General features: G+C 42.8%; 1 protein-coding gene across 3 annotated transcripts in view; it reads right to left on the bottom strand.

The window, feature by feature from the left end:
- The window catches only part of MTR (5-methyltetrahydrofolate-homocysteine methyltransferase), a 93127-nt gene that overhangs the window by 64160 nt on the left and 13781 nt on the right, over positions 1-15186 (bottom strand). For 2 of the 3 annotated variants that reach the window (XM_019651829.1, XM_019651830.1), the window contains exons 7-14: positions 14781-14840; positions 13907-14001; positions 11633-11733; positions 10530-10591; positions 9421-9488; positions 7322-7401; positions 4602-4714; positions 1325-1465 (exon numbers count right to left, since the gene is read on the bottom strand). In XM_019651829.1, the coding sequence (XP_019507374.1) occupies positions 1325-1465; positions 4602-4714; positions 7322-7401; positions 9421-9488; positions 10530-10591; positions 11633-11733; positions 13907-14001; positions 14781-14840 (720 nt within the window). Of the gene's footprint in view, positions 1-1324; positions 1466-4601; positions 4715-7321; positions 7402-9420; positions 9489-10529; positions 10592-11632; positions 11734-13906; positions 14002-14780; positions 14841-15186 lie in introns of those variants that run through there. The other variant, XM_019651831.1, reaches the window with a different exon arrangement.

Genomic DNA, 15186 nt, shown 5'->3' with positions numbered 1-15186 from the left:
CCCCCTGCTTCTTGATTGCTTTGTAAATCAGTTTCTGAATCCTAAACAATAGAAGTCTCTTGCTTCAGATAACTACTTGAAAGCCTGTGACTTCCTAACATCCCCCAGGCCAGTACACTGAATGCCAAACCCATTCTGGGCCTAGACAACTGCAGCCACCTGAGTAACAGGCTGAATGGCCATAGGCTTCATGAGAACAAAACAGATTTATCAATTAAAATCTATTTTTCCTCATTCAGGGACCTTGGGGATACAGAGACTACCCCAACAAGATTGCTGGTCACAACCAAAGAAGCCAACACGGTCTTCCAGGCGGAGCTTGAGACCCCTTCCTCTCATCTGAGATCAGCTAGGGTGAGAGTTTCGTGAATCCCCCAATAGGCAGGGACAGTGCTACGCCCCTGCCCAGCAGGAAGCAGATACAGAAGAAAAGACCTGCTGTCCCTCAGCTTCCCATAGAGATTTTATGGGATCACGTTTCTCAAGGGGAAGGCTAGGTAGGCAGACAGAGGCAGACATTGGGTCTCTGCATTCCTGTACGTCCCACAGAATGTGACCGCCCGGTGACCTCCCCTCTCAACCCAAAACTTCTTTTCATTGTAACTATCTATCCCTAAAACAAATGGGTACAACTAGATCAGACCAGGCACTCACACCTGCGCAGTACAGCGTGTCAATCACAGGTGCCAATCAAGTGGTCCCACGCCCTTAGGGGAACAGCCCATTCTAGAGAAGGGATAAAAACCCCAAGTCCTGGAAAGTTCGAGCCTTTTTCCCTTTTTGGACGCCCTGCTCTCTTGATCACTTATTCCTTTTCGAGCCCTTTGAGCCTCGCCTTTATGCGTGGCTGGCTCCAAACTCTTTTAATGTAATTTCTTTTCTAATAATGGGCCCTTGAGCTACTCTCTACTGCTGGGCCTACTTCTACTCTTTGAAATGTATTATCTTCTCGAATAAACTACTTTTTCAGCGCTTTACTCTGGCATCTCGTTCAACTCCTTGCTCGAGTTGCCAAGGACCTGGATTTCGCGCCGAAAAGGGCCCACTTTCCGACAACACAGGCATCAGAGGAAACAAACAATTCTTGTGATGAATGCCGGAAGCCTTGGGAACAGCCAAGCTGAAGTCATGTCTCTCTTTGAACTCTGGTTTTTGTCGTACATGAGAAAACTGACACTCAGAAACCATTGGGCTTTCAACGTAAGAAAGCAGAAAACCAGCGTATAAGATGACAGATCAGCGGGGCAAAGGACAAAGTGAAATGAGTGAAAACGAGTGAAGAGCAAGACACGTCAATCCCCTCGGTGAATGAAACCTGTAGCACCTTGGCGATGTCAGGCTCGGAAGCAATGAAGCTGCAGAACGTGGACATGGCGCTGGGACCATCGAGCATGCCGTCGTCCATGTTGACGTCCAGCACCTGGGCTCCCATTTCCACTTGCACCTTGGCAACACTCAGGGCCTCCTGAGGGAAGAGCGCGACAGGCGGCAGCGTAAGGACAAGATGACTCAAGAGAAGGCTGGCCAAGTCATTCCTCGCCACCCACAGCAGTCCTTCCCAGTCGTACTAGACTCACCGGCCAGCCTCCGCAGCTCTGGGCCTGGTCTCCACCCAGCAACCACCACCGATTAACCTTCTTAACATCTTTCCCATCAAGCACATCGTTTCACTGCTCAGAATCCACCGAGGCTGTGTTTTCCTGCCATAAAGAATCTACTCCTCAGCCTGGTGTTCAGGCCCCGTGTGACCTGGCCCTATCTTCTTACCTAACTGTTCTTCCCCCTCCTCTCCCACGGGTCCCCTGCACCCAGCCAAGTCTGTCTCCACCTCTGTGTTACAGATTATGGTGTCCCCTCTGCTGGGAATACAATCCGCTTCCTATCTATATTCTGTAAGACCCAACTCAAGTCCCATCTCCAAGAAAAGTCTTTGGAGAAACCATCCAAAATGTACATAACTCTTTAGTATTTGCCAAACGATGCAAAGCATTCATTGCAGTCTGTTGACAGGAGTTACATGAAATATGAGTTAGATAAATGTCAGCATGTTCTTCAGATCCTTTAATACACTACTATACACTATAAATCTCCACGAACAGAACACAATGCACATGCACAGCATTTCCCACTGTGACTATTAAAAGAATGTCTGGGAGGATCAGTGTTCCGAGAACAAACTTTAGGGAACACTGCTTAGTCCCCAACGAGCCACAGCTGCTAAACCTCTGTCACAATTACAATCATTATCACATGATTCATTATATTGTCCTTTCCTCACAATTTCGTAAATATTAGCTTATTCCTCGAAACAGATTTGAAGTGTTTGGAAATCTAGCAAGGTGTTATGTGTCTCCCACTCTCCTCTGAACAACGCTGGGCAAAATATACATGTTCAATCATGCTCTCTAACTGGCTGATACAACAGACCTTATTTTGTTTCAGTCTTCGTTATACATTTCATAGTGTGATAATTTTTTCTTAGCCCAAGAAAACTAGATAGACATGTCTAGAAATCACTGTGATAGAATGGGCATGAGGCCCTTGGCATTTTCCACGAGGAAAGACCATTCATAATGACCCAAAGGTTACACAGAGCAAAAGGATCACAGTAAAATCCAGCAAATGAAAAATGGTTCAAGATCAGCAATGTGTCACATACAGTAAAGAAACAATGACGTGTAAGTCACAGTCCCTGTTCTTGAAAGACTCACATTCAGTTGGGGGCATATGACACAGTCACATAAAAAACTACTGGTACAGCCATACAGTGTGTGAGTCACATGCCAAGAATGCCTGGACACCAGGAAGTCAAGGTCTCTGTGGCCTGAAATGGAGAAAGCTCCCTAAGGAAGCATCTTCAGCTGGACCCTGGGTGATGGGCTGGAGGAAGCAGGGAGGAGACCACAAGTGACCTGGTGAGACCAGAGGTCAGATGACTTGGAAAAGTGGAATGTCAACATCTGACCTTCCCACTTCCTGCGAGTCACAGAATAACAGCTTGTGGGTCCAACCTTCCCAAGTTGGCTCAGAAAGATGAAGTGATTTGGTTAAAGACGCTCACGTTGAGCAAAAGGGCATGACTGGGACTGCTTTCAGGTCAGCGCACTTTGATCCTTGAGCATCACTGCTCATGGGAAACTAGAATCGAATGGGGCCTCACTCCCACTACCCACTTCCTGCATCTACCGCGGCCTCCTATGTCCTCCAGGCAGAAAGCAGAGTGATTGAGGGTTGGGTTTGGTGGACGTGGGATCTATCATTACTGTGAAACAGCCTCCAGCTGCATATCTGTAAAATGGGGCTAACAACAGTACCTATCTCACAGGTCTGTGAAGATTAAACGAGTAATGATGCAAAGCACTTTGGCTCAGAGGAAGACCTTATTAAACGATAGATTAATTACTCGCCTAAAATGCCCTCTGCTCTCAGCACCAAATCTATCAAATTTGAGAGCTAAAAGAGACACCACAGAATGGTCATAAGAATAAAAACGTAAGTAGAAACACTGCCAATTGAAGAAGAACACTATACAACTATGAAGGGTCACTAGGATTTCAGAAAGGAACAAACATGAACAAGCCACGAGGAATGTTCAGAGGACAGATCAGGAAGGGAAGGCAGTTTGGGGCCTATGTGGAGAGCACTAAATGATGGTGTAAGGAGTCTGGATTTATCATAGATGCAAACAAGGTCCCCTGGGAAAGCTTGTGAACTGGGGAGCACATGACAGAAACACTTGGTAGCAGTGAGCAGTAGCAGGAATGAAGGGAGGAGGATGAATAGGACCTGTCAGGAACCAGGGTACCAGAGGGTACCTCTGAGGGAGGCCATGGAGAAGTAATCAACAGGTCCATAAAGGATGATAAATGGGCTCTTTCTTTGTGATTAAAACAAAGTCTGCTTTGATAGTGGTTTCTGGAAGATCTATTTCCTAAAGATTGCAACACCTTTAATTGAGAGAAGTTTGATGTTAAAATACATCATCATTAAAGCCCAGACCAAATTCCTCCATTGTTCACTTCATATTTGCATCTGGATAGATGTTTAGGGTAGGTTCTATTTGAATTAAATTTTCCTCATGCATAGTGACCGAGCTTAAAAACACTATGGCTGACCTATCAGGTGAACTTCCCAAGGCAGAGCCTCCTCTTTATTTTGTGTTGCTTTTTTGTTTCAGTCTACAGCTAACAGAATCAGTAATTCCACATTACTCAGTGCTTGATGTGGCCATGAGGAATGGAAGAGAAATTTTCTTGGCTTTGCCTTTCCCTAGAAGGGTTGAGAAGCCAAAATGAAGAGCAGTCTCAAATTTTTAAACTTATTTCAAGAGTAATAGAAATAGCTAGAACCTCCCATCTCATCCCACTTCATACTCCAAACGCAGTACTTTTTGACAAATATTGACAATAGCAGCTTCAATTTTTCAAAGCCTCCTCTTCCCACCAGCCCAGCCTGCTGCAAACACACATTATAACTCTTCTCACACCTCCCAGCAGCTCTGCTAATATCATGACCAAAGGCTGGCCAATGAGCTACTTCATTCACATGCTGTCTAGGCAAATACATGGCAGATGCCTCAAGGGATGTATTGAGATGCTCACTTCATAGCTTCCTGCCATGATGAGTTTCGCAAACTTCCGGGATCCTGCCACGTTACAGCGTTCTCCGATATTAACAAAGTTGGTGTACGGTCCAATCCTGAAGGGCTCTAGACCTTAAAATGAGAAGCAGTTTGAAAAATTTCTTGAAAATGCATAAGATGACATGAGACAAGGAATATATTTTCTTTCCATGAGGAAGAAAAGACGTTTCTGTGCCACAGCCCACTTGAAGGGACAGGAGGTGTGAGGCGGGACCAGCGCCAGCGCCTCCCTAGGCCCCCCTAGGGATACGAAAGCTATTATGTTGCAGCTACATTTACAAGCAGAACTCTCAAAAGGAGAAATAGTCCAGGGTTTTAAATTGCTAATTTCTCTGAAGAGCTGAATCATACCAGCTCTGAGAAACAAGGAAAACTTATCAGCAGATCCCTGTTTAAGCAAGAGTCTGGGGCAGAAGCCATGAAGTCAGAATCAACAGGATTGCTCCACAACTGTCCACGCAGACGTCAGCTTGAAGCCAAATGGAACAAGCTTTGCTAATCCCACCAGCTTTACCATGTCCCTTTGATCCAAAGTCCAAGAACCCATAACTAGCAAGGCTGAACAGAGTCCGGGAGGGCCCAGGCCAAGCCCTGGGAGACGGGGGTCACCACGGCAGGTCTGCACCCGTGAGATGACTCCGGGCAAGCCACTGGGCTTTCTGCACCTCTTCCCCTATTTCAAGAGGCAGTAACATCTGCCCTGTTCCAGGCCAACTTTGGGACAAAACCAGATAATACATGCGGATACATTACACTGAGGTAAAAACAACATCCGGGGTAAAGTGTCACTGCAGAAAAGGCCTTTAAGCATTTTGTTCTACTCATTATAGCTCACGTATCAGGAGAGGGAGTCCTGCAGAGGGGTAACAGGCAGGCTCTGAGGTCAGCCAGTCTCAGGTTCAAGCCCTTCCCACCCGCCTTAGTGAACAGGCCAGGTGATTGCTCCCACAGCCTCTGCGCTCAAAAAATAGAGACAAGGAAAGTATATGCATCCTAATGTTACTGTAAAAATGAGACTAGATCCATTGATAAACATAAGATGAGCACCAGCAATCGTTGCTGCTGTTGTTAATAAAAGAAAATGGCTTTGACTCCTTTGCCAAAGCACTGATTGCAGAAGAGACAGATGTGGGGGAGGGGAAAACAGTGAGTACAGACGGGCACCTGTTCACTGACTGGTCAGGGTGACCGGCCACCTCTTCCCAGTCTGGGCTTGCGATTTCCCTCCCCACTGATAATGACCCTCCCAACCTCGCTCCCGCCTCAAGGGTCCCTGATCCCTAGTCAGACCCTGAGACTTGCAGGGCTAACAAGCTCAGGTGCTGGCATTTAAAGGAGACCCTGCATCACAGCCCTAAAAGCATTTCCCACAAAGCACTTCTGCTCTATTAAGAACACAAAATAGCTCATTTGAAAACTACATTCTTCACAAGTGTGCAATTTATAAAAGAACTATTTAAAAGAGTGTATGTCATTTTTAAAAATCTGATTGAAAACGATTTTTAAAGCAATTTAGAAACAGCACATGAAATTCAAATTGGAAAAAAAGACTTTCATTCCTACATTAAAACTCTTTTTAAAAATCATATCTAAATCATATCTTGTTTCAACTTTGGCAAAGATTGGCAATTTTAACTGTTAGTCCTGGGTGAAGTCAATTAATAGCTTTAAGATCTAAGAATGAAATAAACTGCCATACCAAACCTCTCTCTGACAAAGTCACATTTGGGGGTAAGGGATGTGTCACAAATCATCAACTCCTCTTCCTCTAACCTCATCCTCTGTCTTTGGAGCATAAGAAGAAAACAGGGCAGCCTGACCAGGCGCATTGTTAACCCAGCCTCACTGGGCTTAATTCTACGCAGGGCATTCTGAGTGAGAAAAATGGGTATTACTATTGCTGGCACATATACTTTATTTTACTTCTCTTAGGAGAACATAAGGAACAAAAATATCTCAATTTAAAGAAAAGTTAAATTCTGAATTGTTAGGGTGTATAATTCCCCGTGTGTGCAATTTGCAGGTTCTCTAAGAATCTGTTTATACATGTTTTTTTTGTTTAAAGATACTATCAAGAATGTCATTAAAGGATTGTGGGGAAAATATAAAATTTAAAGACATTTTCTAATAGTTGGCATGATGAACTATTTTACCAGCATTCCTTATTTGAACATCAAAGCTCATTCTTTCTCAGGGAGGTTGCCTACCTCTCAAGACTGCTTGAGGACAAACAGAAAAATAAACACCACAGCTCTCTGTAAAGTGCTGGACACACGACAAATGTAAGATCATGACAATAATATTTTAGAAACAAGCAAAACTTCTAGAAAGAGGCTGCTGTCATTATAAAACATTGAGCCTGGCGGCAAATCTGATAATGAGAATTGTCAGGCTGTGGCCAAGAGAATGTTTCCGAAACAGTGCACAGCAGAGACGGGACCATGTGACTTCTAATTCTAACCAAGGGCCCCTGGGTAAATTCCTTGCCTTCTCACATTTTCCCGGAAGTTAATGTCACCCCTAGAAAAACAAAGGTCTCCTCACTGAGAAAAACTTACACTCTTCTTCGACATAATAAACAAGTGGTTGGCACAAACATCACTACCACATTGGATAAACACACTAAATTAATCTGCAGATGCTTTCTGAAATCACACAAACCACGTCTTGCAGACTCACCCGACAGTAACATATGCCCGTCAAACACAGTGGCAGGTGGAACCCGAGGCTTACAGTTTTTCACAGCTTCAGCAATTTCCCTGAGTTAAAAGAGAAAACACGATATCCATTAATTCAGAATAAAATAAAATTAAACTCATTTCCAGCGATTAAATTAAGTCTATTTCACATAATTATGCATAATTATATACCTCATTCCAAACGCGCAGCACCAATTATGCCGTTTAGTTCTCCCACCCATGCAGAAATGAATCCCTGAACCTGCTTTCTGTACCTGCCCAGTCTGCTGTGCGCTGACTCTACCAGCTTCCGCACTGAGATGGGAACCGAGAGATGGTGATGACTCGCACAAAAGCAAATTGCACATCCCGTCCTCCCTTTCCCAAACTCGCAGAGGTCCTTCACCCCATCAAGTCTACACATGAACCATGTCCTTGCTGCTCACTCAGTAGTTCCAAAGAAAAAGGGCTCCATTGCTGAGAAGGAGGAGCAAACAGGAGGGGAGACACCAGGAAATTAAATCCTTTGGGTCTGTTTTTTCCAAGCACAGCATGCACATAGTAGGGAGCACACACAGGAATACATCACTGAAGCTCCAAAATAACTCCTAAAAATGTTTTAATTATTCATACACGTTTTAACCTAATCAGCTTTAATGGGTTATGCCTTTGGTCAACCTGAAAAAATCTGGCTACTCCACTAAATTTATCAAGACCAGTACGACCTGTTCTCTCTACTGCCCCCCAAACCAGTATGAGGAAGTCAAGGTAAAAGCAGCAAATATACATATACCTCTATATATATTTATATATAGATATACACATGTTATATTATCTGTATAATATATACACATGCGTACAAACATACACCAGTAGATTGACAAATAGACATATATATATATACACACACACACACACATATTTTTTTTTATTTAATACACCCATAGTTTTAAAACAACTCTTTTTAAAAACAGATAACCTTAAAAACAAGGAGATCAAGATAACCTATCTTCAACTATTGATAGCTTTCAGAGATTATTTAAAAGATGCTCAAAAAATCATATAGACTCTATTTAATAGTCTATCTTATTGACTCTATTTCACAGAAATCTACAAAAGTACTGAAATATTAGGTAACTCAACACCGAGAATATAATATACACATGAAACAGACTCAGAACAGTAAGATGAATGGCTCAAAATATGACCATCAATCACTGCAGGGAAAAAAAACAAACAAACCATCCTAAACTGTTCTATTCCACTGAATTCCCATCTTCTCATGAGCCACAAAATTGCAAGACCCACACACCACTTCACCAGGCTCCAGGTCACACTCGCTTCCTCACTCACTCACTGGGCTACGTGGGTGAAGCAATGAGTGTGCAGGGCAAGGTGAGACACTTCTCCCGACCTCAGGTGCTTGTGGTCTTAGCGCCTTTTCCTTCAGGAGAGAATCTAAGGGAGGCAGGCACCTGCCCACAAGAAATGAGCTGTCTCTCCTTGAATATTCATGCATTAGTCATGTACTTAAAGGTAGAATGTTATATATCTGGGATTTGCTTTACATTAGTCTAAGGCGAAAAAAGTTGGGGACTAGGTAAAATAAGAATAGCAAACGTTGAAAATTATGAAAACTGTGATAGGCACATGGGGATTCATTCATCTTATTTTAGGAATTTTTCATAATATAAAGGTATCTCAGTTTGCTAAGGCTACCATAATGAAATACCCCAGATTGAGAACAGTAATTTAAATTACAGAAATTTCTTTCTCAAAGGAGGCTACAAGTCTGAGATCGAGGTGTCAACAGGGCTGGTTTCCTCTAAGGCCTCTCCTTGGCTTCTCCTCTCCTTGTCGTCACAGTCCCTTCCTCATTATGTGTCTGTGTCCTAATCTACTCCTCTTAGAAGGACACTAGTCATATTGGATTAGGGTCCATTTACATGACCTCGTTTCACCTTAATTACGTCTTTTAAGTCCTTATCTCCAAATGCAGCCAGATTTGGAGGAACTAGGGGTTAGGAGTTAAACACATGAATTTGGGGGAGACACAATTCAGCCCATAACCAAAGTAAAACATTTAGGAGTGGTTATTACCTGATATGATCTGGCGTCGTTCCGCAGCACCCTCCAACGATATTGACCAAGCCATTCACGGCGAAGTCCTGCATGGAGGAAAAAAGGTTTCACGAAGTTCATCGGAATTCTAAACTCACCACGACCAATTCAGAAAAGAGGCCTACATCTCCTGAATAACTAATTTTACATTAAAAAGAGAGCTAAACACACTGAACTCTAGATACAAAGCTTTTCATGCCCTAGGTGTATGGTGAAAAGCAGAGAACAGCTCAGAACTGAGAGTATGAAATCCTTTATACCATTTAAAATGCGATGAAATATTTCTTTGCTTAACTGAGCGTAATAAAGATTTTTGCCCATACGCTGAGCTCTAGGAATGTGAGCTGGATAATGCATTCTCAAAGAATAGCTCAAGTTTTAAAATTTAACTAAAAAGTCTAAAGAATTAAACATTCGATTCCTCAGTCACAACGGCCCCATTTCAGTTGCTCCAGTAACCCATGTGGTCGTGACTACATACTGGACAGTGGGGGGTCCAGAGTTTCACCACAGGCTAGTCTGGAGGTCAAGACAGCTGAGAGGAAGTCAAAGAACTGAGAAGTCCCAACACTGAAAAGAGCATCTACGTAAGGAATTAAAATCCTAAGAATTAAGTCAGAAATAGTTTAGGAGAGGATGTCAGTGAGCCAGAAGCTACAAATTCAAGGAATGAGGAGAAGACACCCAGGGGTTAGTCATAAGGAAGGGTAGTGGGTAGTGTGGGCGCATGACCTGGGGTTCCAAAACGAGAGGTACTTATGAAAGGAGAATGGGGGCGGTGACAATGAGAAGCAGGGAGTTCGGGGCTGGGGGACACCACGTGGAAGGGCTGCAGGACAGCCAAGTTTCAATTAGTTTGGGTTGGACCTCACTGGGAATTTCCCAACAGCCACCAGTACCAACCGGGGAGAAGGATGCTGACAGCTAACCCCTCCCTCTACCTCCACCATCTTAAGTCAGAGTAGCTAAGCTTTTATTTGGTCTATATACACTGGAATTTATTTAGGAAAAAAATTTTGCTTCTAAATATTCTAAAGCTAAAATTTCATTTCTGTCTCTTAAGAACCAAGTGAAAGAGGATTCTTGACCTTTAAATGCATGGCCATCATGTGTGGAGTCTCATCATAGTCACCGAAGGTATTGGGAAGACCTAAGGAAGTATATTTCAGCCATTATTGGAAATTACCTTAACAAACAGACATAGTATTTGTAAAGGCTTTAGTTTAAAAAGTTAGAAATTTTTATATTTATAATTAAATGGTCTATTATAATTAAATACTTGCAAAAACATAGTGAATACAGAGCCAGCACACCAAAAAAAAAAAATTATAAAGGAATATAAACATCCACTATTTCTTTTCCATTTGAAAGAAAACTGTATGGGACTGAGCCCCCCACCCCTATCCACTACCCAGTTGCTTGGGATGGGGTTGGGAGAGCATTACACCCTTCAAACTAATGAGCACCTGACATGCAATTAAAAACACAAAACACAACCACTCTCCTTGCCAAAAAATTTTCCCAAGTAAGACTTTAGCATCTAATTATCCAATTTCCTGTTTTATTTCTTATCCCCTTCCAGTTATCTTGCTCCTGGTGGGAAATAAAATTTATTGTGCATTAAAATGTATATATTTGGAGAAAGAATGCTGGAAAATGATTTTTAGCCCGAAGTAGCTAAGCTGTGCTCAAAAACGTTCACCAGGAAATATGGTTAACCCAGAAAGGATTACCAATATTTAATCAGATAGTTTGAGAAGTATCTCTCTTGGTCATTTCTATATATAGTAAACTAGAAGTTCTAACTTTTAGAAGGAAAAAGGTAACATCTGCTCTTTCGTGAACACAGTGGAGTGGAGAAAAGGGCTCCCTCTCATCCCGTTCTCTACACTTGTCTCTTTGGCCACGTCCGCATGGCAAGCACGTCTGCTCAGTTATCTGAAACGGCTTCCTTCCCTGAAGTTTTGTGCAATTTTGAAGATTTCAGGCTGAACCAAACTGTTCCTTCAAGTCTAGAGGAAAACAGTGGTCTAGAGTCTAGACCCAAATATTCTCCATTTGGAAAATTCCTACTGAGTGTTAATTATATACCAAGGCCTGCAAAACAAACTATTTAATCAAGATCTATTACCCTATCCACCATGTCTCGTGTATTTGGATTCCCCACGTGCGGCCCCCTTGAAACACACACCTGCATTGGGATAACAGAGGACATAGGCTGTCGTACATTTTCCAATTATTTCAATGAAAGGTCTCATTTCAGCTGCACCCAGAGCACAATTTAATCCAATGCTGAAAAAAACAAAAGAAGATATTAGAAGCATCCTCTTTTATTCAAAATATTTACACATATGAAAAGTTTTAATAAAGAAAGGAATATCTCTAAAACCAAGGAGATAATAAGTCTCCTGATTCAAAGCCCCATCATGAAGTCACAGTTAAAGCCATCCACTCAAGGTCCAGCAGCACTGAATACTATGTCCCTGTCCTCGTCTCCAAGGTCAGATGACAACCTTATGGCTGAAGGACTATGCCTGTGGATGTGACGCCTTAAATAATTTCACAGTTTGATTAATGTAGCCTGTGAAACAGAAATGACTACAAACCACCACTGCTAACAAATATGATTTGAAAGCAATACTTACGAAGAATAAAAAGGAAAATCTTGGAGGTAGAAGAGCACTAATGGCATGTGAAAGCCTATGGGAGGTTTGACAACCAAGGCTTAGTACTTGCTCTGTAACTGACTAGCAAGGTGACCCAGGACTTAGAATTTGTCCTTTTATAAATGAAGCTGGCTTCTTTATAACACCAAGCAGCTCTCTGTTTTGCAGATGAAACTTACTGGGGACTCAAGTAAAGCCGTTCAAAGCAGAGCTGCTACACTGGAAGTAAGCGTGGAGGTCCTAAAACCCTTCCAAAACCAGTCTCAGGGGTGGGGGACCCCTGAGACCTTCGGGAAATCAGGAATTAACTATGAAGCTACTGAACTACGTCATCTTTTCTATTTTACTTTTTTCCTTTTACTAGGATTCCTAAGTGCAATGTGGTGGGAAAGAGAGAAAGAAAATGAAAGAAGGAATATTCAAAATGTTTCAGGGAAGACAAAAAAAGTTTTTTAATAAACTAAAGTTTTCCTTCAGATACCCCTGCACTGTCCTAGCTTTAGTTTTTCTGTTAAACGTTTATTGCATCCATACTGTGTGCCAAGGACTCTATTAAGCACTAGAGAAATACAGATGACTAAGAGATTGCTCTAGAAAAGCTCATAAGCTAGTGAGGAGCTAATCAGAACCCAGTTCAATACAGTTATTTTCTTATTTATCAGGCACGATCACTAGGGTAACAATGTATTCTATATTACAGCAGCTTTTTCGAAATCACACTAACACATTAAATCAACTATAAGACCCGCCCTGAAATTAGAAATATTAAACTATGAAAAAAAGAACATCACATAACTGATAAAATGTGGGAAAAGCCTGCCCTGTCCCTCGATCCACTATTTACTTAATCTTGGACAAGGGACAACCTCTGAGTCTCAGGTTCCCTTCTCGCTGAAAGGAAGACAAAACAGCAGTGCCTACCCCAAGGTGTTGTTGCCAGAATTAAAAGAAATAACTCTCATAAAGCTCTTAGAGACGAGCCTGGCACACAGCAAACGCTCCATAAATGTCTATTACTATTACTTTTATGGCACAGGCTATAATAAAAGTAAACAGAGTGCTCTGAGAGGAGCATCAAGCTGGGATGGTGAGAGAGGCCAGGCTCCCTGAAGAGCACGCTGCAGATGAGTCCTGAAGGCTAACAAGGAGCCAGCACAGTGCGCACGCGCGCGCGCGTGTGTGTTGGGGGGCGGAGCAGTCACAGCTTCCAGGCAGAAGGAATAAATAGCACGTTTATGGAGAAGGCAGAGGAGAAAAATAGTACATGCTCTCGGAGCTTCTATTTCACTCGTAATAAGTAATTTCAACCATTTTGATAAGAAAAAATAGATATTTTACTATAGGAAAGCCATGTTAATTTCAAAGATAAAAATCTAAGCTTTAGAATCCCCGTCTTATTCCAAGCCAGACTGTTTCCGATTGCTCCATAAATAAGGAGTGAAAAACTCTGCAAAGCACTGCCCTAAAAATGTTAAGTGCTGATAATAGTTTTAAAGCATTGTCACTGAACCAACAGGCACAGCCTTTAACTATAAGGAGACACTTACAGATAACAGAGCAGCCACTTGGCTGGCCCAGGAGGTCTGAGAGCTCTCCCTCCCAGTCCCCGGAACTGCCCCACTTAGGCAGTAGACTTCCGCCCCCTTTAGGGAACAGTCTGAACGTACTTCCAGGAAAGCCAACATTCCATGCAGGTGCGACAGCGGAAATAAGCAGAAGCTACCCTCTCCGGTCATCTTCTGTGGCCATCAGAGAAGATCCCCAAAACGGATGGAGTCGAGGATAGAATGGTCACTCACCAGAGGGGGTCTGCATGAGACACACTGATGACAAACGCCTCTCCTGTCTGTCCAGAAAGTGTCCGTCCACTTTTATCCACAATTGTCCCTGAAATCTGAATTAACAAAGGAAACTCAGTCAACAATATACGACATAGATTTGAATTCAGAGTTTAGTCACCAAGACAAAATAAAACAAGCAAGCTCACTTTCTGTGCTCTTTTATGGGAAAGAGAACTGTGGAACTCAAACTCAAAGCAATGCTTTCTACACTGGTCAGAACAGACAAATGCCAAGAGGGGCGGGGGAGCTGGTGAGCCCTGGAAACAAGGAAGAGGGAAAAGAAAGCCACTGAGGCAAAAGTAGTGACCAAAGCAGCTTCAGAATCACACACCCACTGCCACTGGAGAAGGCGTTCCCACAGAACCTCAGGTTAGCCTCGCCTCCTGCTGTTAAACAGCTGCTTCGTCTAGCAGCCCTTGTTTTGATTCTATTCCATGCTCGCCAAGCAATCTAAGGACTCTGTGTGGGTCTGCCTACTGAGTTAATAAACTGGCATTTTGGAATCTTCAGTACCAGGTGCTCCACAGTCAGCATGCAAGGCCACCCGCTCTGGGCCCTAAGGAGAGAGTCCCTAGGCCTCTGGCTTCAGTAGGCCAGTTTAGCCAGGCCACTGTGCCTTTCACTGACCACTTCTAGATTCGTTTTCTTCACATTTCCAGAGGTAAGACTGTTACTGGTGTAGAGGTGGTGGTAGGAGGGTGGTGAACACAGCAGTTCAAGTAGGTAGTTCCCAAAAGATACTACCAATAGTTCTACTATGCAAGGAAAAAAAAACCCTACCACCAAAATGACAATATTCATAAAAAACAAAAATAAACATTTTAGAACTTACAAAGATAGGCCGGGGAGCATATTTCTCTTCAAAAAGGTTTTGGAGTGCAAACAAGGCTGCCTGTCGGGGAAAAAAAAGAAGGACATCTTTATTTCTGAGAGACTGGCAAAGTGAGTCTGAACAGCTAATGAGAATGCTCAACTTTCTAAGGCTTCTTCGGATAAGATACACATCGCATTCTCTGGGGAGAAGACACACGTCCTCATACAATGCACAACTCAGTCACCCTGTCTCAAGTATCACAGTGTACACACCAAAAATAAATGCCAGAAGTTCACCTGTGAACCAGTATTTCCTCTGAGGAGGAGCTGAAGAACTACTCTTTCTTCCTTCTCTCAATCAAAATTAAAAATAGGTAAGAACGCCTCTGCCTTCCACACCCTCATATATCACAGTAAGTATATAA

This window comes from Hipposideros armiger, unplaced genomic scaffold (assembly GCF_001890085.2).
Source record: "Hipposideros armiger isolate ML-2016 unplaced genomic scaffold, ASM189008v1 scaffold_167, whole genome shotgun sequence".
Classification (NCBI taxonomy): domain Eukaryota; kingdom Metazoa; phylum Chordata; class Mammalia; order Chiroptera; family Hipposideridae; genus Hipposideros; species Hipposideros armiger.
This window is presented reverse-complemented; position numbering and strand designations above follow the sequence as displayed.